At 42.4% G+C, this 26,027-nt stretch overlaps 2 protein-coding genes across 3 annotated transcripts in view; one reads left to right on the top strand and one right to left on the bottom strand.

Moving 5' to 3' along the window:
- PROSER1 (proline and serine rich 1) overlaps positions 1-9,974 on the bottom strand; it is a 157,422-nt gene extending 147,448 nt beyond the window's left edge. Inside the window, exons 1-2 of one of the 2 annotated variants that reach the window (XM_069205486.1) lie at positions 9,270-9,974; positions 1,419-1,484 (exon numbers count right to left, since the gene is read on the bottom strand). In XM_069205486.1, the coding sequence (XP_069061587.1) occupies positions 1,419-1,484; positions 9,270-9,314 (111 nt within the window). In that variant the 5' untranslated portion in view covers positions 9,315-9,974. The remainder of the gene's footprint in view (positions 1-1,418; positions 1,485-9,269) is intronic. The other variant, XM_069205487.1, reaches the window with a different exon arrangement.
- A 429-nt stretch (positions 9,975-10,403) lies between these two features.
- Positions 10,404-26,027, top strand: part of NHLRC3 (NHL repeat containing 3) — a 119,468-nt gene continuing 103,844 nt past the window's right edge. Inside the window, exons 1-2 of the mRNA XM_069205485.1 lie at positions 10,404-11,258; positions 22,241-22,360. Of these exons, the coding sequence (XP_069061586.1) occupies positions 11,169-11,258; positions 22,241-22,360 (210 nt within the window). The 5' untranslated portion in view covers positions 10,404-11,168. The remainder of the gene's footprint in view (positions 11,259-22,240; positions 22,361-26,027) is intronic.

Genomic DNA, 26,027 nt, shown 5'->3' with positions numbered 1-26,027 from the left:
GGTTCAAATCATCAACAATGTTTAGGCCGGGGTTCAGTTTTTCCCTTCCTCCGTCTTTCCCATATGTGTCTTTTGCTCGCAGCAAATGCTTGAGGCAGAAGAATAAGCCCCGGCCCTCAAAAATAAGTGCCGGTGCTCAGCACCGGAAACAACAAGCACAAATTAAGCACTGCCGGGGTTCCTGCCTTGCAGTAATAATTCAGTGGAGGGGTCCCTGGATTCCTGTATTGATTCAATGAGGGTCCCCAGGTTCCAGTAATGATAAAGTGGAGGCCCACAGAAGTCAAAAGGTTAAGAACCACTGCATTAGGTGATGCATTTTACACACATTATTGTGTGTGCACTGTATGGTTTTATTAGTAAAACCGTATGCCTGTGCAAAGTAATGGTCATTTCACTTGAAAATGTGTTATCTGTAATGGCAGTGTGCTACCACACCATGAGTACTCCACTCACACCAATGATCTCTGCACGCCACTGCACTCTATGCCAATACACTCTATGTCACTGCAATTTAATCTGTAACAATCAACTCTACGACCCTCCGCTCCACACTATTCTACTGTGTGCCACTCTAATCTAATCTATTCTGCACCACTTCCCACTATGCCACAGCACTCTACCCACTGCACTCTATGACACTTCACTCTACCCTGAATCATATCTACTGTACGTCATTGCACTCTACGCTACTCTATGCTACTCTGCATCACTGCACTCTATGCCACGCCACTCTGTCCAACTGCACTCTAATCCCTAGGACTACATTCTATGATGCTGCATTGTACTCCACTGAATTCTATGCTTCTGCACTCTACGCCACTATACTCTGTAACACTCTACGCCAATAAACTCTACACCAGTCTACTTTACTCCACTGTATCCCAACTCTACGTGACTTCACTCTGTGCCACTACAATACACAAGATTCTATTCCACTTCACTCTACTCCACTCTTCGTCATTCCACTCTACAACACTCCACGCCTTTCTCCTCTACGACACTAACTTTTAGCCATGCTAAACAGCACCCGCGCTGGTGTACAACTTGGTTAAAACACATTTACAAAGCCAATAGCTCTTGCATAGGCGAGACCTACTGACTTTCCCAATGCTTGTTCCATAAGTAGGTACAATAAGAAAGTCAGTAGCAAATCACACCCATTTACAAACAGTCTGGCACACTGGTGGATTTTCTGTGGCACCATGTTACATCTGCCGGAAAAATGTCAGCTGCGCCTGAATCTGTGAACAGGATGCACAAAACAAGAATGGCTCTGACGTCCATTTGAGAAGGTCTGCCCATTATCACACTGGCAGAGCTAAACAGCTACAGCTATAAAAATGTAATTTCTTGGTATGCACATTGTCGTAGGGTGCACTAAGGCTCATGAGTACATTAACAACAACAAAAATTACCTGTTCACTGGAGAAATACCCGTGGACATGTTCAATTGCTTTCAACTTGTAATCTGTTAAAACAGCCTGTAAAAGGGAAATAGTTTTAAATAAAAATAAGATAAGGCAATAAAAATCATAAAAAACAACTGCAGGGCATTTTTACTAGACCATAATCTTTTTAAATGTAGGACATCTAATAAATTTGTGCATGCAACAATTTATTTAAAAAGTACAGCCTACAGGCTCATTCACCTTGTTAAATGTTCCACAACTGTGTGCTAACTCACTCTTGGCCTACATCGGGTAGATGTGGAGTGGAGTACTGCTCAGCATAGGAGTAGGAACTCTGCTTTGATTGTATGTGTGCCTGGGAAGGGTATTGTACAATGACGGAGCAGTACTATGCAGTGCATGTGCGGTTAGTAGATGTACTGGGTGTATGTATATATATATAGCGCCTTGAGACCCGCACGGGTGAGTAGCGCGCTTTATAAATGTTAATGATTTGATTTGATTATATATGCCTGAGAGGAATACATTACACGAGATATGCAGTGCATGTGTGGGTAAAACGTGTTGTGTGTGCCTGTATGAAGCACAATACATGAAGGGTAAAGAGTTGTGCAGCACCCACACAGTGTGCATGTGTGTGCTGGCTGGGTGTGTGTTGAATTGACAAACCCTGGTTAAAGAAAGTTTATTTGCTGAACAGTGTGCACAGATTGAGTGTCTGTGTGCTGGATGCAAGGGTACGATGCATAATTGTATTAGTACTGAACAGTAAGTGTGCTGAGAGTGTATACTGAGTAACTGTGTCTGCAAGGGTACATGGTATGGAGGGCCCTGGATTTCATTTTGGGAAGCCCAGGCCTTCCGGGTGAAGATGTGGAGGAAAGGACTACCCCCAGACAGATTTGAGGATTACTGCATTCCTATTAGCTGGGCTGGAACACACACTGGAGAGAAGAAAGACACTCCCTTTCCATCTCAAAAGACTGCTCTTTGATTCAGTGACAGGTCACAGGGAAGAGGTATCGACACATCTCATTAAGGTAATTGGGGCTGATAAGAGAATCATATAGAGTAGGGCTGGGGACTGGGATTAACATTTTCAGGGGTGTGGAATTTAATAAAATATGTACTTCTCGATGTGACAGCCTGCTTCCTAAATCTACATATGCTGTAAAAAAAACTCCACTTGTCCCTTTGGTGCCATGTAGTACTGTGACAAATTATGGCAGCAACTTCATTATATATGAGCTCTGATAATAACATCTCTTATTATGCCAAGGCTAATACTATTGTAGGGCTTGACTACCAGCAATTTCCTTATTTTGCCACCTTTACGCAGATCTGCATACTGGGGCTGGAGGTAGCTGTAAGCAATAGTTCTAGATGTGGAATGCCCTTTTAAGTCTGTGCACACCTATTAACTTGCATGTTTTAAGGGTTTCCACTAGCTCTCTCTAATAATTTCCTACACTGAGAAAGGTTTGAAATTTACTCCTAACAAGGGTCAGAAGTAAAACTTGCTTCCAGGGTTGGGAAAAAAGTGGCTGAAGGGAAAGTGAACTTGTAAACGCTCAACAGATTTCCACATGACCAAATCTACATGTGCATATTTACTCGTGCAAAATACAGTTGACAAATATTTTCTAGAAGTACGATTTCCTGGTTTACGTTTGTAAATTCTTGTGAATTAATGAAATACATGAATCTTCACTATTGAAAAAACATACACTCTGGGTGAACTTTTGTGACTTTCATTAGGAATTAGGCCCCTAATTAGGTCTGGTGTTAGCCAAAACCTTTCATTTTTAAATACAATTCGAGCTCTCTCTCTATCTATCTATTGGCTGGTTTCACTGTGAATTATCACAATCTGTTCTTTCACATGGAGCATATCGGCACACAAAGTAATTTTGTTCAGTGCCTGGAAAAACTGAGGCAATGCATGCTTTTTGAGACCAAAAATATTTCTGCTTTTTGTTAATATTTGTTACAAAGGTGAGGGCCCATCAGCTCCCACAACTGATAAAGCTTTATTAAAGCCATGTTGGCCCTATTGGTTTAGTTAATGCTTGTTTAGTTTCATGTTTCCCATAATCTTGTTGAAACTGGTTACACTGATTTTCCATTGTGAATATTTTTTGGAAATACTAGCATGTATCAACACATTTTACTAAATGATGCTTCAAAGAAATGGTACCTAAAGTTTCACAGTAGTTTAGCAAAACTTTTTTTCCCTAGTACATTTTTGCGAACATTTTATCTCGAAAGCAAAGAATCATCAATCATTCAAACTTCTGCAAATATCTGAATGTAATCTGGGAGCATTATACATAGCCTCGTTTTGTTGAACTTCGCAAATGTGTTTTTACTGGAACCACTGTCAGTAGTGCAGTCCGAGCTTACGAAATTTATTTTGAGCGCTCACCCTAATAATAAAGGCTTTTCCATGAATGAACAATAAATACATGTTTGAGGAGTATTAACATATGGACACAATTATCACTTCAACTGCAGACATTTCCTTTCCCTGCTCCAAAATGTGGTACTGTAAAGTGTCAGCCAAAAGGGTTTATGCTGCAGGGGGTTGGGCCTACTTGTCCCAAGGACAAATAAAAATCTGAAGACTTGTTGTCCATGACATCAAACAATATGTCCTGGGCGTGGGGTCATAGGAATTCCACACCCCTTCATTTTGATGCACATATCACTGTGACTGACATTCAGTTGTTATATCTGGTCACTCCATGAATTGTTTTTTGGCAATCAGCTTCTGAGCTGTGACTGCTGTGACAGAATCCTTTATGAAGGAATATGAAAAGTTGAAGTATCCACTTCAAAAGAAGCAAAAACCCAACATAAAACATCAAAGGCTCAGACCACAAATCACATTTGGTGTCTGGAAAGGGGCTATAAGAAGGGGAGGTTGGGTCCCCACAAATTTGTTATCTGCCAAGCAGTCAGACAGGCTGTGTAAGAAGGGGAAGCTCTGCAAGCTTTTTGCCAGTGGAAAGGGTATGCAAGCTGTAGAGTGGGCTTTACTACATAAAGATAAAATTGGAGCCAACAAGAATTTTCTCTTAGACTTTCACACTTCACCCTGTACCACATCTACTCTCACTGACAGGGGGAATTTTATCTCCAAAAGAACGGTACCCAGTTACGCCAAAATCTATGTGTCTAAATTTGAAGATCAATATGTATTTAATGATAAGCTTTGGCAGCGACATCTAATTTTGTACACACATTTCATTGACATATTTCTGATATGGGATGGTACCCTTCAAGCTCTCGAGAATAACTTCATTAACCTGAATTTCAAAGACAGTAATATTTAATTCACTAATCAAATCCACAAGCAAGAAATAGCAATCCTGGTTGTACTTGTAAACCCAACATCGACTGGTATTCAAACCAAAGTATACAAGAAACCAATGGATAGAAACAACAGTTTACATTTTCAAGGTTTTCATCATTCAGCCCTGTAACAACATCTACCATTTTTTTAATTTATCAGGTTGAAAATGATTATTTCTGATCAAGAAGATTTGAAACTGGCATATGAATAATTTTAAACCAGGTTTCTAAATAGGGGTTACCCTCAGAGTGTTGGATTAATCCATACAACAAGTACGAACATTAACATGCATTGACATAGCCAATGGGTCTTGTGTCTGGGACCTTATAAGTGTTTAGCCAGGGCTTTTAGATTAGCCAATGTCTTTAAGCTATGCTGTGGAACATTGGGGCTGGTGTACAGCATGTTGAAAAATTATAATGAAAAGTGTTATAGAATGTTTTATTACCTATATAACAAATAAGACTTTATGTACAACTCAATGACTCTTTTAAAAAAGAATTATCATAAAAAATGTCTTAGTTCTTTTCTCCTTCCAATGTTGGAAACCTCTTCCTGCCTGTTTTAATGCTCATTTGTTTTTGCTTTTATTTGTTGGGTGGACATGAACAATGGGAGGGTGGAGGTTGAGAAATAGTACCTGAACTACAATACAAGCAGCGGATGGACACTAGGAGAGAATCAACAGATGCCAGATTCCGAGGGCAGACTTAGGTGGTGCTGAGTGATGCTGCTGAGGTGGTGGTGTGCTGGTGCAGAGGTGATACTCAGGTGATGCTGAATGATACTCAGGTAATGCTGAGGTGGTGGTGTGCTGCTCAGGTGATGCTGAGTGAGACAGAGATGGTCCTGAGTGATGCTGAAGTGGTGCTAAGTGATGCTGTGGTGCCGAATCAAGCTGATGTGGTGGTGCTGCATTGGTGCTCAGTTTGTGCTGAGCTGGTCTCCAGGTGGTGCTGAGTGATGCTAAGTTGGTGATAAGTGATGCTTTGGTGGTGATCAGGTGGTACTACGCAGGTGCTGAGGTGGAGCTGTGCTGGTGCTGTGTGATGCTGCACTGGTGGTGGTGTTCTGATGAGGAGGTGGTGCTGTGCTGATTGCTAAGATGGTGCTGTGCTGATAAGGAGGTGGTGCTGTGGTGGTACTTAGGAGGTGCTGTGCTGATGCTGAGGTGGTGGTGCACTGATGCTGAGGTGGTGCTCCGCTCATTAGCAGGTGGTCCTCCGCTCATGCTGGGCTGAGGTGGGCTGCACTTGTGCTGATGCGGTGCTGAGTGATAATGAGGTGGTGGCGTGCTTGTGCCGAGGTGGTGCCCAGGTGATGGTTTGGTTGTGCTGTTCATGTGGTGCTGAGATGATGCAGAAATGGTGCTGCAATGGTGCCGAGTTGCTGCTGTAGTGGGGCTGTGCTGATGCTGTGGTGGTGTTGAGTGATGCTGATGAGATGCTGCCCTGGTGCTGAGGTGATGCTGATTGTTGTTGTGGTGGTGCTGGGTGATGCTGTGCCGGTTCGGAGTGAGTTTAAAATTTGTACAAGTGCCTACACTTGTGGAGGGCATGTGAATAGAGCATTGATAATGATACCAACAAACCACCGCCCATAACATTTCATGTTTTTGATTTGTATCAAGATTAAAAATATTGCGGATTATGCATGATTAGAAATTGTATCTGTTGAAATCCTATTTCTTAGATGGCATTTTTTTATTTCTGGAGGATCACATTTGAGGTGTCAATTTCACTCTGAGTGCATGTAATGCTATCTGTATTTAACTACCGGCTCCATCTTGTGTTTAGCTGCAAACACTATCACATTAGTGGCACAAGTATTCTTGCGTGCACAGCTTGTTAATGTTTATGGTAAAGCAGGGAACAGCTCGGTCTTGGAAAAACACTGTGAGATTTGGCCAATCTCTAGCGTGTTCTTTGCAACACTGACCTCGTATGCCCAGGGTCTGAACAACAACTTACTCGACGGGAGGAGAGGTTTCTAGAATTCTACTCTCCAGTTTGTTTAAAATATATAAGGGGAGGAAGCTTGACAACTGGGGAGGAGGTCCTCTGAGAAGGGATGTCTTGCTCAGACACTAATCCCAGTGGGGCACTCTCTCTTTTCAGTTGTCTGGGTTCCACGACCTGAAGTTGGCAGACAAAGGGATGATGTCCATGTCAAGCCCCATGGTGATGCATTTTTAATTCTTATTTTTAGCTTTGCGTTGTACATGCATGAATACGTATATACACATATACATACATAAATAAATAATATCCATTAATGAGGTACTGCAACTTCTTTGTTTCTGTGATTATTATTTTTCTACTGCTGTGATCATTTTTATAACTGCACATGTGTTGCTGCATTTGAAATAAAAGCTCACGTTATTCTTTCCATGTATGAAACTTGGAAAGTGCTTTAATAAATTAATGACTCAGACTAAGAGTGCAGCATTTTTTGCATTCCATTCACTTCGTTTTCCTCTCAGTCTGAAGTAGAGCAGAACAGTGCATTGGTTACATGGGTATGTTGGCATCATCAGTATCAAGATACCAGTTTCTGGTCACAGCGCGCTCTACAAATGCTCATACAGCACAATACAATGATTCATATATGACAGGAAACAGATGTGTATAACTTGATTAGCAACATTCATCGGTTGAAGTTGCATCTGGGTCACTGCAATATTTCTTCTGTTAATTTGGAAAACAATTTGATCTCATTGTGCTATACAATTATTGTTGTTTTTGCTGTAACTATGCCTGATGCTGGGTCGTTTAGCCTGAAATGCACTTGGTCTTTGAAACCATTGTATGGTACAAATTGATTTGATTGGTGCAAACAGTCATCTTGAGGGTATAAGAGATGGCATTTCGATGTACATGCAAATTAGTTGGCATGTCATTTTGTAATTCATTGTTACAAGTTGGTGAACCTACCAGTCGCATTTTTGTGCGTCTCTGGACTGAGAAGTGGGCACACTACCATGTGATAGTTCTAGTTTTGATGGTGTGCAAACTGAAACAGTGCATAAACCAAGATGGTACATGAAATCAGTAAAAAAAATAAAAAAAGTTTTAAAATATTCATGAATACAAATTTGAGTGCACTTAAGGAACATTGTTTCATTTTTGTGAACTAGGGAACTTAGCCACAGTTTCATTGCTGAAGACAAAGGTGGTCATTATGAGTCTGGCTCTCGGGATGGCTGCCGCCAATGCAGCGGTTTAAATGCCACATTATAACCACAGTGGTTGTGCTGCGGTCAGAACTGCCAGGATTAGTTGTCCCAGTGGTCTGGCAGTCATGGCTATCCAGCAGAGCTACCCTGGGGATTACGACTTAGTTCTCTGCCAGCGATTTCATGGCAGTAACGCCGCCATGAAAAGGCTGGCGGAGAACGGGTGCAGGGGGCTCCAGGGGTGACCCTGTACTGCTGAGGTACTTGGCATGGGCAGTGCCCCCCCTCCGCAGCCAGCACCATTGCAATGTTCACGGTCTGCTTTGCAGAGAGTGAACATTGCGAGGGTGCTGATGCACTCTGCATCCTACAGCATTGCCGCCAACTCTATTATGAGCCGGAGACAATCCTGTAGGGTGTTTTCAAACTTGTAATGGGCCCGGCAGAGAGGTAGCCACTATGGCGGCAACCTCCCCATCAGAAGTTCGGCGGACGGGCAAAACCGGCCGCCGAAGTCGTAATCAGGCCCTAAGTGTGTGCTTGATGCATGGGTACATGTAATGGTACAATGCATAGTGGTAATAGTGCTGAACAGTAACTGTGCTGAGAGTGTACACTGAGTGAATGTACCTGCAAGGGTACATGGTATGGAGGACCCCGAGTTTCATTTTGGGAAGGCCAGATTATTGCTGAATGTCCAAACAAGGGGCAGAAGATGTAGTACATGTATTGCTCATTTGCAAATGAGTTACATTATTCACATGACCAGTGAAACAAAGGCGTGCATTTAAAGACAAACAGAAATACATGGAGAATAAGACACTAACATAGTTATCTTTGATGAGTCATGCTTTTGGAGGCAATTAAGAATGTAAAGATGCAGTAGGGATAAAAACCTACAGAGTGCTCATAGTATAAAACAAGCCTGGTGTATACCACAGATGCAGAAATCATGTATGTTAACATAAAACGTTTGAAGAATGGAATATCAAACTTGTTCATCGAAATGCTTTAAAAGGGAGGTTTTGTGCGATATTTACAATATGTATCCATGCACTGTAGCGTATTTCGATCGCCCTTCTCGACCCGCCTTGGCAAGTTTCTCAGTTCCATGAGTAACTAGCTACTTCTATGCAAGTCTTTTCTTTGCATTCTTGGGCTTGTATTTTTTAGCACAGTACTATAAATTCAGGTCTATACATCCCAACGTACTAACCTGAACGTGGGAAGATTTTTACTTATAGGCCAGGTAAACTTGGAAGCTACGCACCATCCTCCGGTTTTAGCTCTCTACAACAATAATTTAACAAGAACTATTTGATTTTACCTTTCGCACTTCATCCAGCACCACGTCAAAGGATTTCTTGTCCATTCTTGAATATCTGCTACCGGGTTCTCAATTGTTTTGATGGTTCGATAAATCAATAGTACAGTAAACCAATTAAAATTCCAATCGTAGAAGAATGGATAAATGCAATTGAAATAATAGGCAGAAATCGTGCTTTTGAGTGCAATGACACTTAGCCGCTTGGTACTGTTGCTCTCCTATGTGCACTACAAATTAGACGTAGGTGCTTCGTTTCTCCAGTCACTAGACGGGTGGTGCTTTGGTATTCCAGGAGGCAAGGCAGGGCACACTAAGCGCATTGTGTTTTTGTATTCATCGGTGCAGGGCATTCTTGATAAAGAGTCGTGTACCTTTCTGGGCAATGGACAGCAAAAGAGTTACCAGGGTTGCAAAGCGATGGACACGGAGACTACTAGCTATCCGACAACAATCGGTTAAATGTGGGAAACTCTAGGTGACCTGGAGCATGATGAAGAGGAGATGTGGGCAGCTGTCAGAATACAGCTCCAGTAGCCCTGCCCAGTGTTAGGTGGTTCCCATTTCCAACTGCATGGTGACCATGAGAGGCAAAAGGTGCAGGAACCACTTTGCTCCTGCCTGGCAGTGCACGCTGAAATAGTTAGGCCTCTTTGTTTATTACCGGAGAAGTAAAGCAGTCTCAGAGCTGGAGAATGCTGTACTTCCGGGTTGCGTAGGAGGCTGCAAGAGAGACTAGCACGCTCTCACAAAGGGACTCATTCAGCCCCCAACCATTCGGTGCAGTATGAAAGCTAACACTGCACCGCAGCACGTTTTTTAATCAAATTTACGAGAAACCGCATGTCTCCTTGTGTCCAATGCCCAAATGTATTAACAAAAATGTAAAAGATATATTTAAGTGATGCAAAAAAGAAAATTACATTTGACTACTTTTAATTCCTTAGTAAGGACGCCGAGTTAGGCACCGTAAGAGTTTTGTAATCAAAGTGATAAAAAAATAATCTTAAGGCCAGGTATCCAATATAGTCTTATATGTCAGTGATTACAGCAGAGCCTCTTCCAATATGGCGGCCTACCCTACCGGAAGGGTCGTTGGACTACTGCAGCGAAAGTAAATCAAAAATAAGTGTTTCCAGGTCGTGACCAGGGCCGAACGATGACGACGGGAAAACATCAGCGTTGTCAGGGGCTGGGGTAGTGGTGGCGTTTTATTCTTTGAATGCTCGCCAAATGGGTTAAAATTCTTAAAATACCACTCATTGCTTCGTGGTATTTCCATCGTTATAGCGGGCACTCTTTCATTTATTGTCTGTAAACTGAGAATACATTAACATTTGGACATCTCTGGAAATATTGTTTTTCTTCTCATAGAAGGGAGAGTGCAGTACTTATTCCACGATGCTTTTGCTTTTTATTGCGTAATGGAAGGGGCAGGAAATGGAGACCGCTAAGAACACCTTTTTTTAGTAATCTTTCGCACAGAACATGTAATGTGTTGGGCTTACAAGAGCTTTGTACAAAGTTCAGATTCTTTTACGGCGACAAATATTTGCGTACATCTCGTCCCATGCTGCAGGAGAGCTCCTGTAGTTTGCCAACAGCGGTGTAAACCGCTCTACCAGTATAGCATAATGTATTGCATGCATGGGGCTGAATCCAATTAAATGACAGTTTCGGGAGAGGTTCTCCTGCACAGCTACAGTGAGAGCCGCTCTTGCGTGGGCGGTACCAAGGCTTTCCACATGATGTATCTCTTGGCTTTGGAGGAAGTAAACAGAGGAGGCTGCGGCAGTTACTGTCCCGTGAGCTTGAGCGCTTTGTGGTGTTGGAAGCACCTGTAGGATGTGCCGGTGAAGTGTTTTTGAGTATAGGTCGTGATTGAAACGAAAGGCAGACGTGATGGCTCGTACATGCCGGTCTCGTGTCTTTGCGGTGGTTACGAGTGTTCTAGCAATGCTGCTACTTATGAACTCTTATTTCCCCATGAAGGTGAGCTATTCTGTTACCCTTAGGTTAGTATGGGAGTGGCCCTGGGAGTTTGAATAGCGTTGTCGTGTTGCTGTCAAAAGTCATGATTTCTCCAAAACTTCCCTTTGTGTATTTACCTTAGCAACCCCGGACATGTCAACTCTGTCCCTTGTGGGCATTCTGAGCCCTATTCTTTCCAATATATTGAATCAGTCACATATATCAACATGTGAATGCATTGGGCATATGCATCAGCAAACTCACACTCAACCCCAACATCTAAAATATGATAGCCCGTGGGCACCTCTCATGTCATGAAACATACAGAAGTGTACAACTCAGACGTGTTCTTGAAACAAGGTAGATTACACACTGTGACCTGTCCCCGTTGCACATATGTGCTGTCTCGTGACCCATCAGTCTTGAGGGCACTGTACACCAAGAAGAGCCAGTGGAATTACTTGGCCAGGCTAAGACTCTATTGGCTGCAACGTGGAAGCCCTGCCCTAAGTCACATGCCGATGTTTCTGCCCTACTTCTCTGAACCGCACGCTGTAACTCCTTAATTGAAAATGCTATCAGCGTGTGGGCAGTGCAGAACAGTTTCCTTTCTGCAGTGCCACCTTATTTGTTTGGCTTGAGTTCTTCCAAAAAATACACCAGCAGGCGAACACCTATTCACGACGTAAAGGTTGCTACAAACCTGTCTTAGATTCGGTCCCTGTGAAGACCGCGCGCAAATCAACTTTTAGTGTCGGAACGTTGTCATCCTTATCATTTTGGACTGTCTTAGGTTAATGTGACCAAGGGAATTAATTACTATAACTATTCCAAATCTTCTACAAAATCTCGGAGAGTCATTGTTTTTTACCAACAGCACTGTTGTTTTTTTTTTTTTACACTTTTTGCTCATTTGAATCACACAAGCACTACCCTGCTTCACTATTGTAACACCTCTTTGGCAATCAAGCTATAATCCATTATAATATACATGCTTATTTTTATTTGAAATCTTGTTCTTCGTCGTGGGTCTAGTTGTGCGTTTTTACCTTTTAAAGTAATTCAATTTCCTGTTCAACGACTCAAGCCAATTTTGGTTCTTAGGGTAAACTTTATTTAAACACACAACATAGTAATTTTATGTCAATAAATCCTAAGGAATAACTGTTTTGTTTGATACTAAGTTAACCTCTTAGCAGTCTGAGATAGAACAATTGTACCACTTCCCTGCAAAGCGCCTCCTCAAAAGGAAGTCTAAATGCCCCCCTACGTGGCCCTCCACAAAACTGTAGCTGTAGATGATGAAGGCAAGCACAGATTAAGGAGCAGTTTCAGGGCCAGTCTGAGATCCAGTTGGCTGGTTCATAGAAGCCTCAGCTGTAATCACACATATGGTTACCACCTGGCCGGTGTAATACCAGCATGATCTTTACTTGACAGTTTATAATATTAAGTACCTGAGTAGATCTCACTTTGGCGTAAAACTTTGGCGATAGCCCATTGTCAATTGTTTGACTGCAATTAAAAACAAATTATTTAAATCATTATTCTGTCTACTAAGCCATCCCATCTTGCTTCTCAATGAAGAATTACGTATATGTAGCATTGCTGACTGCGCTCACCTTAAGACTTTGCTCTACTGGATAACTAGATATGGCTTTGGACTAATCCATATAGGTCTGTTTTCAGAGACAGTACGTACCAGTGTTCTATGTTCTAGAAGGGGGCTTGTGTTTCTTTCTATGTATAAAGATATACAATTGAGATTTTCGTAGCCTTGGTGTCTGAAATGCAAGATTTTATTGAAGACACAGAGCTGAATATTATGCTTTCTTTTTTTGCTTTTATAGACATAACTGGCAAAAGAAAAACTTCGTTACCTAGAAAATCCTGGGAAATAACCACTACATTATGTCACATTAGTGTAACCAGTAGGATGTCGAGTACAACAATGACTATCTTGACTGAGAACAACAAGCCCTCTTTTCTTGCGAGAGTCAGTCAATATGAGATTCATAAAATACAATTATAACTGTACATAAAGTTAATATCACAGTCACAAAGTCCTTAAAAATGTCAATAGGGAAAAAAGTAGCCAGGTCTGGAAGTGTTGAAGTAGGTAGTTGTAATGATATTTGTGTTTTGACCATTGACTCCACGTTGCCCTTAGCGTAGCAGCACACTGTCACATTAGTGACCACCAGCTTCATTTTGCCTATTGACATTATTTTTAGGATTAGCCACTGCCACGTTAAAAGCTGCAAGTATTTTTCCATGCTCACGGTATACAATGTGCTTCTTGCTCATGTTTTTACTCTGCATGTTTGCGTGTTCTTTCTCAACCACGGCTTAGGCTGATAAGAATGGATGAGGTTTATGGTATGCAGGGAACAGTTTTGTTTGGAGAGAGGGCACCTTGGGATCTTGGCCAATTCCCAAAGTGTTCTTTTCCAAACTGACCTGAAGTAGCCAGCATTTTTTAATTATAAACTTGCAGAGTGGGAGGAGGCTTCTAGAATTCTCCTCTCTGGTTTATTTAAAGTATATAAGAGGAAGAGACCAGATGGACCGGGGAGTGACTCAGATCTCGGACATGCTCAGGACGCTGAGGTTTGTCATCCTTCCTGTGAGGATAATTGATCTCCCTCTCTCCATGATCGATTCTGGGATCTGGCGGTCTGATGCTGACAAGGAGGGAGATGACGCAGATTTAGCTGTTTCTCATGGTGATGTATTTTTAATTCTTGTTATCTGCTTTGCATTGTGACATATATACATACACATACATATATATATATACATTTGCTGTGTATATTGCAGTGGACAATCATTGTACATGTTTTTATTTCATTGCTGTGACCATTTTTAAAAGTGTGCATTCAGCATGCTAATCTTCCTCTACGAAACTTGCAGAGTGATTTAATAAATGTCTTCTTTAGACTAAGAAGGACATTCCAGAGATTTTTTGTCAGTGCATGAGGGTTTCATCTCAGTCATTAGTGAAGCAAAACATTTTGGCGTAGGTCGGACAGACTAGGGAAGGTTGGAGGTTGAAAGTGTATGATTTTAAAAGTGAAAATATGTTTGGCAGAGTGTCAAAGGAAGCACCGCAAACCATTTCTGGGAATGCATGTGAAATTAAAATGCCTTATACTATCTTGGCAAACGTGTTTTCCTGTTTATCAGGACTTTATACATTTTGGAATGGGTGCTTGGATAAAACAGAGCTATTAACTGCTCCTATATGTTTAAAAAATATTTTTTGTGAACGGAATTATGACCCTTTTGTTCTTAGCAGGAGGGGTTGGGCACGTTTGTCTGCTTACAGAAAAATGAATGAGAGGTGTAAGTAGTTAGAATATGAAAATAAGAAATTAGAGAACCAATTTATTGCCCCAAAAATACTGTAACTGTGCTGTCTTGTCAGAATAAGTTATTACAAGATAAGGCTGATATCTACTAGGCCGTCACAGGGAAAGCTGATTTTTCACATTCCAGTAATGAGGAGGTTAAAAAAGGTGGGGGCCAGTGTGAGCTACCTGAGCAGAACGTAGTTCGTGATCAGCCAATATTTAGACAAAAAAATACAGAGTAGCCTACAGATTTTGACAGGAGTTGAAATGCATTCTTTAAAAGATTACACCCAGCAAGAAGTTAAGGATATTGTAGATATATTCACACAGCGGGTTGGGGAACTTTTGATGAATAAAATGTCAATAATTAATTCAGACAAGACACAGGGACCATCTCAAAATGTGAAGTTTTTAGGAGTCCAGTGGAATCCAGGACATAGAGAGGTGTTGCTACATGCAAAACAAACGATTTTGGAGTTTGCCACTCCCCGCACCAAGCAAGAGACACAGCGATTCATGAGATTGTTTGATTTTTGGAGACAGCATGGCCCTCATCTGAGTAAAATTTTAACCCTTTGATACAAAATGATCAGAAGAAAACATGAGTTTGAATGGGGTAAAGAGCAGCAGTGTGCTTTTGACTTGGCAAAAAGAAGAAGTTCTACAGGCTTTAGACTTGTGGACACTGCAGGAAAGAGACATTGTGTTGCATGTAACTATCCAGGGACAATATGTAGATTGGAGAAGGTGGCAAAAGCAGAGAAGAACAGGAATGTCCCTGGGGTTCTGGACTAAATAATTATCTGATGGGACTCTGAAAAACTGGAAAGAACATTTAAATGAAGCTGTCCAGATTCTGAATAATAGACCATTACAAAATGGTGAAACACCCCTGTTACAACCACATGTGGCCACCAACACCATTGTGTACTGGGAAATAAAAGCTGGAGCTTTAGCTCCTTACAGAGCCACACCAGAATCTGCAGGTTTTGACGTACATGCTTACAAAGTTGCCCAACTTGTCATAATTCCAGTGTATGGAGGATTGGTGAGGAAGGGGACTGCCCCAGCCCTTCTGACAGTATGTGAAGAAGGAGGTTTTGGTTCAACTGACAAAAACCCTGGTGCTAAGGTGTGGGTAGAATCCCCAAATTGCCCTCTAAAACCTGCAGAAATTGTAACTAAGGGTCCTAATAATGTCCTGCTGATCATGAAGCTAAGAAAGGGAAAATGGAAGCACATCCCAGCTGACAAATGTTACTTGCAAGAAAGATCATACTTGTTTCTTTTACAGATCCTACTACAGCTTGCCCATTACCATGAGTGTGCTGTTTGGGGTAGGGAGGGACCCAACACCCACAACTTCAACCTGATTGATCGATCATGTTGTGCAACACCCCTGCTGCTTTTGAAGGGCAAGACCTATGGATCCATTTAGTGCACGTTGTGCTTCACAGATCAAAGTCATGCATGGGAATAATACAGAGTACCATGGATGTCCTATCAACCTGTTTGTTTGCAATTTTAATGGAACCAACCACATGTCTTGTTATCACCTGGTGACTGCTGCCAGTCACATTAAACATATTTAAGTTGCCAGTTGGCTGACTATTCTCGTGTGGAAACCTCACTTTTACCTACATTCCAGCAAACATTACAGGTGGACCGGGTACCTTTACATGATTAGGACTCATGATGTTTCCATCTAACTCTATACAGACCCGTTTTTTAGAGACACTATTCAATTAAGTGAAGACTGTGATTCAATTATTATCCCAATCATCATATATAAGCTTAAGTCTTTCTATTGTAGGTGTGCCTGTTTTAGCTGTACATAATACCTGAATGATCAATAAGTTAATCACACTGCTATTGCTTTATAGTGATTGCTCATGTAATTTCATTATGTTGCTGTGTACATTGCATACCAAATTTACTTGTAATGTTTTAAAAGTAAAAAAAAAAAAAAGAAGTTGATTTGAGGACTATAGGGTATATGAGTAATTGGTCAAAAGGGTGGAGTGCAATGATATTTGTGTTTTGACCACTGACTCCATGTTGCACTTAACCTAGCAGCCGTCACATTAGTGACACACCAGGTTCAATTTGCCTATTGTCTTAATTTTAGCATTAACCACCGCCACGTTAAAAGCTGCAAGTATTTTTCCATGCCCATGTCATACAATGTGCTTCTTGGTCATGTTTTTATTCTGTGTGTTTGCGTGTTCTTTCTCACCAAGGGCTTAGGCTGATAAGAATGTACTGAACCAATGTAAGGCTTAACCAATATCATAATATAACTGAATAATACAGTAATGGTACTACAAAAAATGCCCATAATTGTAAAATATGCAAGCAAAGTACTTATTGTGAATGCAAGCAGCAAGAAAAGAGAGCTTGTTGCTCTCAGTCAAGATTGTTATTGTTGCACTTGATGTCTTATTGGTTACACTATTGTGAAATAATATAGTAGTTCTTTCTCATGGTTTTCTGGGTAACAAAGTTTTTCTTTTGGCTCCTAAGTTTATTAAAGCAAGAAAAAAAAGCATAATATGAGCATCCGGTCTTGCAATAAAATTGATGTGTTTTCATTTAGATCTCCCTGGGATAATGCTCTCCCTGGATACACCCTAGAAAGACAGTCTTAAGAATCTTAGGTTTTGTGAACTGATCCAGAAATAAAATCTGGAACATATTAGCTTGATCCACAGAAACCATAATTATCTTGTTAACAACACTTCTAGGGGCTACAGGCCTTACTATTAAACGTATACCCCCCACACCAGGTAACCTTATGTCAAATTTAGATTCAGGGTTTTAGCAATTGGTGATGTGACAAGGATATGCAACCAGTGCCATTTAACAAACTTTTTTGTCGGTTTGTGCACCACTGATATGACTGGAATGAGTATGCAATTTCGAGTATTTTGTCCTTTTAGATAAGCCAACAAAAGAATGCTTTTCCCTTTGTTCGGGTTCTTTAACATAAGATGTGCAATTTGCACTGTTCTCCTGTGCTGTTTAACAGGCACTGTATGTTGATTCTTTACAGCTGCCACATTTTAAACTTCTGCTTGGCAGATCTGGTCAAAGTTATTACAGCTATAGGGATGCTGTATCTCTTTACAGATGCTTAGTGCACACTACATACATTTGGTCTTAATGTATTTTTATGACTTTACCTGTTTGTAAAATCATTGTCATCTTGGTTCTGTGTCTTATGGTTTAGCAATAATATTGTCAATATTTCCGTGGGTGAATGGAGTTTTAATCCAAATAAATCAATTTTATCACTGAGCATTCTCTCTCACAAGCCTCCACTACATTTTACTTGGAGTCGGATTGACTCTAAGGACAACCATACCCAAAGCTTTCCATATTTACCTAGCCGCGCCTATACACACGGGAAATGAGGGAGGACAGTTATTCTATTCAGCAAATACCACAAACCATCAACCCACCATCATTTGACTATCTTTGCACATTAGGCGAAGAAGCCTTTATGACTGTCAGTTGCCCAAAGGCACCATAGCCTAGTGCACTTTACAAATCCTTACACTATACATGACCGGCCTGCCCCATGTAAACCAATACTCCTTAGCGAGCGCATCTTTGTACTCCGCAATCAATTGCACTACAGCCTCTTCTTGCACCTTCTCCTGGACCAAACAGTAAGCAATGCTCATCTCTCACAAATACAAAATCAGGGAAAAGTCATGCATTTTATTCTCATATCTTGCACATTGTCCCACTCTAAACTCACTACCAACCCATAGTCAACTGATCATGACCTGATTCCCATGTAAAACAAAATTACTCCAGCACATCCTCCCCCAACAAACACTCCCACACCCAAGAGGAGACACTCCCTCACCCTCACAAATGTATTCCATCATTGCTACCAATTTTGTTTTTAAATGTATTAAATTTTTTCATGGTTTAAATATAACAATACATAAATTAGTGCAGTCGAGTCACAAACAGTAACATTTTTCTTAAACTATGAAACAGTGCTCCCCCCAGTCCAGCCGTAAATCGACTATCTGCTCACCTAATACTCCAACAGGATTCCCCGTTACATCCTTCAGTGGGTGGGTCTTCTATTTTCAGAACCATTTCCCCACATGGCACCTTGTCTTCTGCCACACGCTCGTCTCTGCAGGTGCACTTAACATGCTGCTCATCCGCTAGTGCCCACTCTAGCAAGTTCTGCCACCAAGCCGAGATCTCTGTGGGCCTGGGTACCCACCAACTGATAGTGATCCAGCATCTCACCAGTACCACCCCTAGCATAACCGTTCGAGCCAGCATCTTTGGTATCTTATTACCCCGTGGAGTGCTCCCAGTAGACACAGTTTTACGGTTTGTGGCAGTAAAACCCCTGTAATGTGTGACAAAGTACTAACCACTCCGGTCCAACCACCTCTCAGCCACCCACTTTCCCAGGTCATATACAGAAACCCTGCTTAGGACTGACCGCAACTACTACAACCGGAAGAATGGCCGGGGTATGTTTTGGAGAGTCTGAGAGGGGTCAAATGGGTCTGATTCAAGTAGTTAAATTGTACGAATTTAAAGTTTAAAGCGGATATTAGGCAACACAAATTGGACCTGCTCACATGCTCTATGCCGTGAGTCAAACAGTGCCTCTCTACAGTCTGCACTTTATCTCTCTCTTGCACAACATGTGTCCTCCCCCATCTGTAAGCAGGGCTACATGAAGGTGCGAGAAGAGGTGTCTGCAGCCTACCAAGGCCCCCAATGTTTGTAGCACCTCATGCACCCTTGTTTAATTGGCAAACGTAGTCCTGACGTTCCAGGACTTAAGTGCAGTACTGTAAGAATTGACCCAGGCCAATGCTAAATCACTCTTGGCCTTTTTTAAACGTGATGAACCGTTTATTGGAATAGAGGTATCCCACCCACTTGCATCCTCACTCACGCCATCGCCCAAATCACTTATCTCATAATAGGGCAGAGAATGGTCTGAGTATCCAAAAGGGCAAGTTGTCATCATAGGGTGCCCTGCTGGAAACCCTGTGCCAAACCCTACCCATCTGGTGCAGCAAGTAGGGGAGGGAATCCGGGACCATATCCCCCATCATAAGAAGAGTATATCAGTCATAGGTTCCCACCAGGAGAGTCTTTTCCCAATTCAGTTTTCTGTCCTACCACTGAACTGCATGCTAGAGTTGTGATGCTGCATAATATTGATAGGGTCCAACAGTCCAAGGCCAACACTCCAAAAAGAGCGTAAGTGTGAATAATTTGACTCGACTTCTACCACCGGCCCAAACCAGGCATTACAACAGTCTATCCAGCTGTGCAAAGGTCGCTGGAGAGTTGGGGGCACATTGTACTTTGCAGCCCATATAGACAGGCCATCAGGAAAACCATTTCCGCTACATGAGATTCTCTCCATCACAGAGAGTCTTCCAGAACTCAACCGTCCAGGCCAGCCCCTCTACCATCCTCTCCACAGTGCATAGTGGGCCTTCGGGTCTTGAGCTATCTAGATCCCTAAATATCGAAAGGACCCTCATTCTTCGTGCAGACCTAGCTGCTGCAGGAGTTCTGGGTCCTCCTGCACCAATTCCACCAAGGGAAACAACCTGGTCTGTGCCCTGTTCATATGCAACCCTGAGACTGCAGCAAATTTGCTCAGTTCCTGCAACAGGACTGATCGTTCTGGGTCCTGCTGGTAGATCAGTGTATCATCGGTGTGATGGGACACCACGTATGGGTTGTCATTCAAATGGTCTCCCCACGGACCAAGAGTGATGCAGAGCCTGCTCACCGGATGCTCCAATGCTAATGCAAATAATATAGGTGACAGTGAAAAACCCTGCCGTGTGCCCCTTCCCAGCTCCCAAGAGCCTGAGATCAGTACCCCCTGTATGAACCCGTACCTCCAGACATGAGTATGAGTCTCACCCTTTTCATGTTTTTAGAGCCAAATCCCATGTGCTGCATAACCGCCCACAAGTAATACCACCCCACCATGTTGCACACCCTTTCTGTACCAGGGATGTCAGAGTGTAGCTGTCTGTGGAGGAGGTGAGCATGTGTGTAACGTGATTCAAGCACAGTAGATTATACATTGTGCTTCTACCCTGGATCAACCCAGTCTGGTCCAGATACATGAGTGTTTGGACCACTCTCAACAATCTGCTGGCATTGCCACACCAGAGTTACCATACCTTAACTCAAGTTTTAACCACACGTCATTTAAACTCTTCAACAATGCTATTAGACAACATTTCAGTTTACACTACCTACTACACACTTTCACCTCCACTTTTACAGGGCCACACAAATAAATAACCAAGCATCAGGACTCGAAGCTAAAATGAGAGCATTGTTCTGCAAATGGCATAACGATAAAACTAGCCATACATATGCAAACAAGGCTTAAAATAACTGGTCAATGCCAAATCGTTATACTTATCCTCTCACAATCCCATTCTCTCATGCAAGATCAACATCCAACTCTCTCCCCCTTGATAACCCATCAATACTTAAAGTGATAACAACACTCACTCAATAAACACTAATTCAGCCTTGGCACAGTCATAGTTAAGAAAAGTTAAACCTACAACCAAGCCTTCTACTGCCTTGCCTCAAGGATTTTGTTCAATCTTCCTGTGGCAGTTTGTCAAATTGCAAAACTTCCCCTTTTTTTGGAAAGGTTCCAAGACTCTGCTGTTGTCTTCCGATTTATACTAATCATTCTTCTGCCAGTGCTTATTCCTGTTTCAACACTGACAGTCCCTTAGTGGCTAGCATAATTGAGACGTGTTCAGTTCCATATTTTCTGTAAAGCTGTCTCCTACCTAGGTGGCTATATTCACTTGTGGATCATTCAGACGGGTATCAGTAACATCTGTGATTTACAGCAATTCAAATAACAAAGTGCAGCCCGGAGCACTACCATAAGTTTATTCTATTGTTACAGTTGTACACGTTGGTACTTCCAGTCCCAGGTATATGAATTTAAAATTTGTAAGATAAGTGCTAAGAAGGAGCTTGTAGCGAAAATAAATATGTAGATCAGTGCTTAATTTGAGCTGGCAGTTTCCGGGGCTCTGCACCGACCCTTAATTCTCAGCACCGGCCCCAGTGAGAGTCTACCACTTGGTGGCGCTTGCTGTCTAATTTTGAGATGAGCACAACAACAGTGTTAAATAGTTCATCATATACATTAGAAAGAATAAAACCTGCTGCCCACACCATTGCCTGCGCTCTGAGTGGCCTGGAATAGTCTGAACTGTCATACTTGCAGGACTGCCATGGTTAGGATTTGTGTTGGTGTTATTATTGGCAGTGCTAGCAGGGGCACTGAGTTGTGCAGGCTGCAATGACCTCCTGAGATGGGCCCTTGCAGTTTCTTTAAAAAAAAACAAACAAATTAAGCACTGATTCTAGAAATATATCTCACTCACATGCAATTAGTTAATGGAGTCGGGCACGCCCACGACGGCTCTTATGTGAGTTTAAGGTATTGCAGGTGCAGACGGAGCCAGGTCTTCCAGATGTACAGGTCAACTGATTTCCATGTGACAAGCATTGTTAAATGTTCTGGCATTCTTTTTATTATTAATATTAATACACACACTTTCTGCTGTTGTTGTTTTTTTTCTTCTTTTTTAGAGGGCTGCAACTCACCTGTACCAGCTAGATTTGAAATGGCCTAAAAACTCTGAAGTCTTCAGTGGACAACCTTTTGGAGTTGCTGTTGACCCACATCTTAGCCTGGTATATGTTGCCCAAGTAAGTGGTAGAATATTTACATCCTTATTGTCACATGGCAGTACTTTTCTGTGTCTTCACAGTGCATGGCTGCTGTTTAGGGAAACTCATATTTTTCCATATTTTATGTTATTGGCATTTGTATGGTGTATGCTACTAAGCTCAACAAAAACATTTCCATCAACACATGGTTGGTTCACAAAGAAAGACGTAAATGTTCTCTCATGGAATGTGAGACTGTTTGCTGCTTCCCTAAAATACACATAACCAAACATTTACACATCTGGGCATGTAACAGGTGCACATATCCAAATATTAAAATGTAATGCAGATGTGCATTTGCATTTATCTTCTTACTTTCTCCATACTAAAGACATTTTTCACTGTTGAGTCCTACACTCCACCCATTTTGCGGTTGTTGCCTCTGCTGTAACATCCTGAAAAAGTATTTCTTCCTGCAATTTGCATCAGAGCCCTTTCACTAAGTTAACATGTTGCCCTCTACCACTGTAGTGTTTCTATTAGTACCTGTACAGAGAAATCGGCTTAGAGCATACTCCACTTTTGTAATAGATCGAAAAGTCCAAATCCAACTGGTCAGTGACATTTGTTCCGACTCAGACGAGTGTCCAACTTAAAAAGGTGAACTCCGGTATTTTCTGTCATCATGTTTTTCACTCTGGCTGCCATTGTCATAGAGTTTGGTAAGACCTATAAGGATATGCTACTTAACAAAGACACCGACCATTCGACTGAACTGACTTTACATCTTTATGGAACTCACCCTCTGATATATCCTAATGCATATTTAGCTTAAACATTTCTTCCATGCTCGCCATATCTTTACATATGCCTTGATAAATCTCTTTTTCATGTACAACAAGAGTGAAGCATGTGTCGTCCTCCTAAGCAGCTCACTAACACAAACAACACGACTGTACTTCTTCAGCACCCTAAACCGTTGCAGGAGTATATCTGAAAATGCATTTGGAATTGGAAACTTCCCACAAACCTGCAAGTTTTTGGGTGTGCACCATCACTTGAAGGTGCTCCCATACTAGAAAGGCCACAGCGGAACTATTAGGAGATGTAATATTGTAGGGCCCAACTGGAATTGGGGTGAACATCATTATTGGAAAACAAGGATATTTTCCAGAAGGGTGGAAAAACCAACTGTTTTCACTGATAAAAAAGTGGTAGGGTAGGTGAGAATGCTAAAAACAGGTATCGAACTAGTCAAAGTTTGTGTGAAGGGTGCTGTGAGGCCATGGGGACTCGGCATTGGTTTAAAACTAGTGAAAAGTGGAAAATCAATCAAATAGCTGGAGTATTCTAAAAATGTTCAATTTTGAAAATGCTGTTTCAATTTTATATTACTTTAAAGCAACTTTACAGTTAGGAGCAGTTTTAATGTTCAATTTTAACAAAGTTCAAGTCGATTGTTAATTGCCTCTATTTACTGACATTTGAGGTGTGGGTGCATCTAACACTTTTTGTGGAATGCTAAGTTCTGAAAATAGCACAATTTTTCATAAATATTGTTCATGTAAAATAAACAAAATATTGGTGAAGCGTGGCATGAAAAATGAAGATAAATTTTAAACCGAGTGAATTGAGATCAAAAATGAAAGTGGGCAAATATCAATCAATCAATAGATTTGTCACCCGTGAGGGTATCCAGGTGCTGGTTGGGTCCCATTGATTAGCGGAATAGCCAGGTCTTCTGGCACCTTTGGAACACTAGAAGAGATGGTGAAGTCCATAGATGAAAGGGTAGCTGATCCCATGTCTTGCTGCTAGGTAGGAGAAGGAGCAACCTCCGCATCTGCTATGCTGGATAGAGAAAGGGACGTGTAGCAGAGGTGGGCTGATGCAAGTTCAGACGTTGGTTCAAGTAGGCGGTTCCGCAGTTGTGTAGGGCCTTGTATGCATAGGTCAGGAGCTTGACCTGGCATTTTTTTCTGTACAAGGAGCTAATGGAGTTCTCTGAGGTAGGGGGTGTTGTGGGTTTGTCTTGGGAGATCCAGAACAAGTCTGTCTGAAGCGCTCTGTATGGTCTGTAGTCGGTGTAGGTGGTCAGCTGCGATCTCTGCGTAGAGGGGGGTTGCTGTAGTCCAGTTGGCTGGAGATGAAGGCCTGGGTGATGGTGCGTCGGGAGCTTTGGGCTAGCCATTTGAATATCTTACGAAGCACAGGGAAGATGAAGAAGCAAGAGGAGGCGACAGAGTTGACCTGAGTCGTCATGGTTAGATTATTGTCCAGAATGATACCTAGCTTCGTAGTGTTGTCAGGGGGGTAGGCGTAAGTCCGATTTCTGAGGGCCACCAATTTGTGTCCCATTGGGAAGCTTTTGTCTCCGAAAATCAGTACCTCTGTCTTGTCTGTGTTGAGCTTCAGGCAGTTGCCCTTCACGGATCGATGTCTGTCATGCAGTTCTGGAAGTTGGCCTTGGTGTAGTCTTCGGAGAGGGAGAGTGTAAGGAAATGGCTCCCTGTTGTAATTACCCCCCACTTTTTGCCTGATACTGATGCTGACTTGACTGAGAAGTGTGCTGGGACCCTGCTAACCAGGCCCCAGCACCAGTGTTCTTTCACCTAAAATGTACCATTGTATCCACAATTGGCACAACCCTGGCACCCAGGTAAGTCCCTTGTAACTGGTACCCATGGTACCAAGGGCACTGATGCCAGGGAACGTCTCTAAGGGCTGCAGCATGTCTTATGCCACCCTAGGGACCCCTCACTCAGCACAGACACACTGCTTGCCAGCTTGTGTGTGCTGGTGGGGAGAAAATGACTAAGTCGACATGGCACTCCCCTCAGGGTGGCATGCCAACCTCACACTGCCTATGGCATAGGTAAGTCACTCCTCTAGCAGGCCTTACAGCCCTAAGGCAGGGTGCACTATACCACAGGTGAGGGCATAGGTGCATGAGCACTAGTCCCCTACAGTGTCTAAGCAAAACCTTAGACATTGGAAGTGCAGGGTAGCCATAAGAGTATATGGTCTGGGAGCTCCACAGCACCATAATGGCTACACTGAATACTGGGAAGTTTGGTATCAAACTTCTCAGAATAATGAACCCACACTGATGTCAGTGTTGGATTTATTAAAAAATGCACACAGAGGGCATCTTAGAGATACCCCCTGTATTCTACCCAATTGTTCAGTGCAGGACTGACTGGTCTGTGCCAGCCTGCTGCTGAGAGACGAGTTTCTGACCCCATGTGGTGAGAGCCTTTGTGCTCTCTGAGGACAGAAACAAAGCGTGCTCTGGGTGGAGGTGCTTCACACCTCCCCCTGCAGGAACTGTAACACCTAGCAGTGAGCCTCAAAGGCTCAGGCTTCGTGTTACAAAGCCCCAGGGCACTCCAGCTAGTGGAGATGCCTGCCCCCTGGACACAGCCCCCACTTTTGGCGGCAAGTCCAGGAGAGAGAATGAGAAAAACAAGGAGGAGTCACTGGCCAGTCAGGACAACCCCTAAGGTGTCCTGAGCTGAGGTGACTCTGACTTTTAGAAATCCTCCATCTTGCAGATGGAGGATTCCCCGAATAGGATTAGGGATGTGCCCCCCTCCCCTCAGGGAGGAGGCACAAAGAGGGTGTAGCCACCCTCAGGGCTAGTAGCCATTGGCTACTAACCACCCAGATCTAAACACACCCCTAAATCGAGTATTTAGGGGCTCCC

The sequence above is a fragment of the Pleurodeles waltl genome, chromosome 8, assembly GCF_031143425.1.
Source record: "Pleurodeles waltl isolate 20211129_DDA chromosome 8, aPleWal1.hap1.20221129, whole genome shotgun sequence".
Classification (NCBI taxonomy): Eukaryota; Metazoa; Chordata; class Amphibia; order Caudata; family Salamandridae; genus Pleurodeles; species Pleurodeles waltl.
This window is presented reverse-complemented; position numbering and strand designations above follow the sequence as displayed.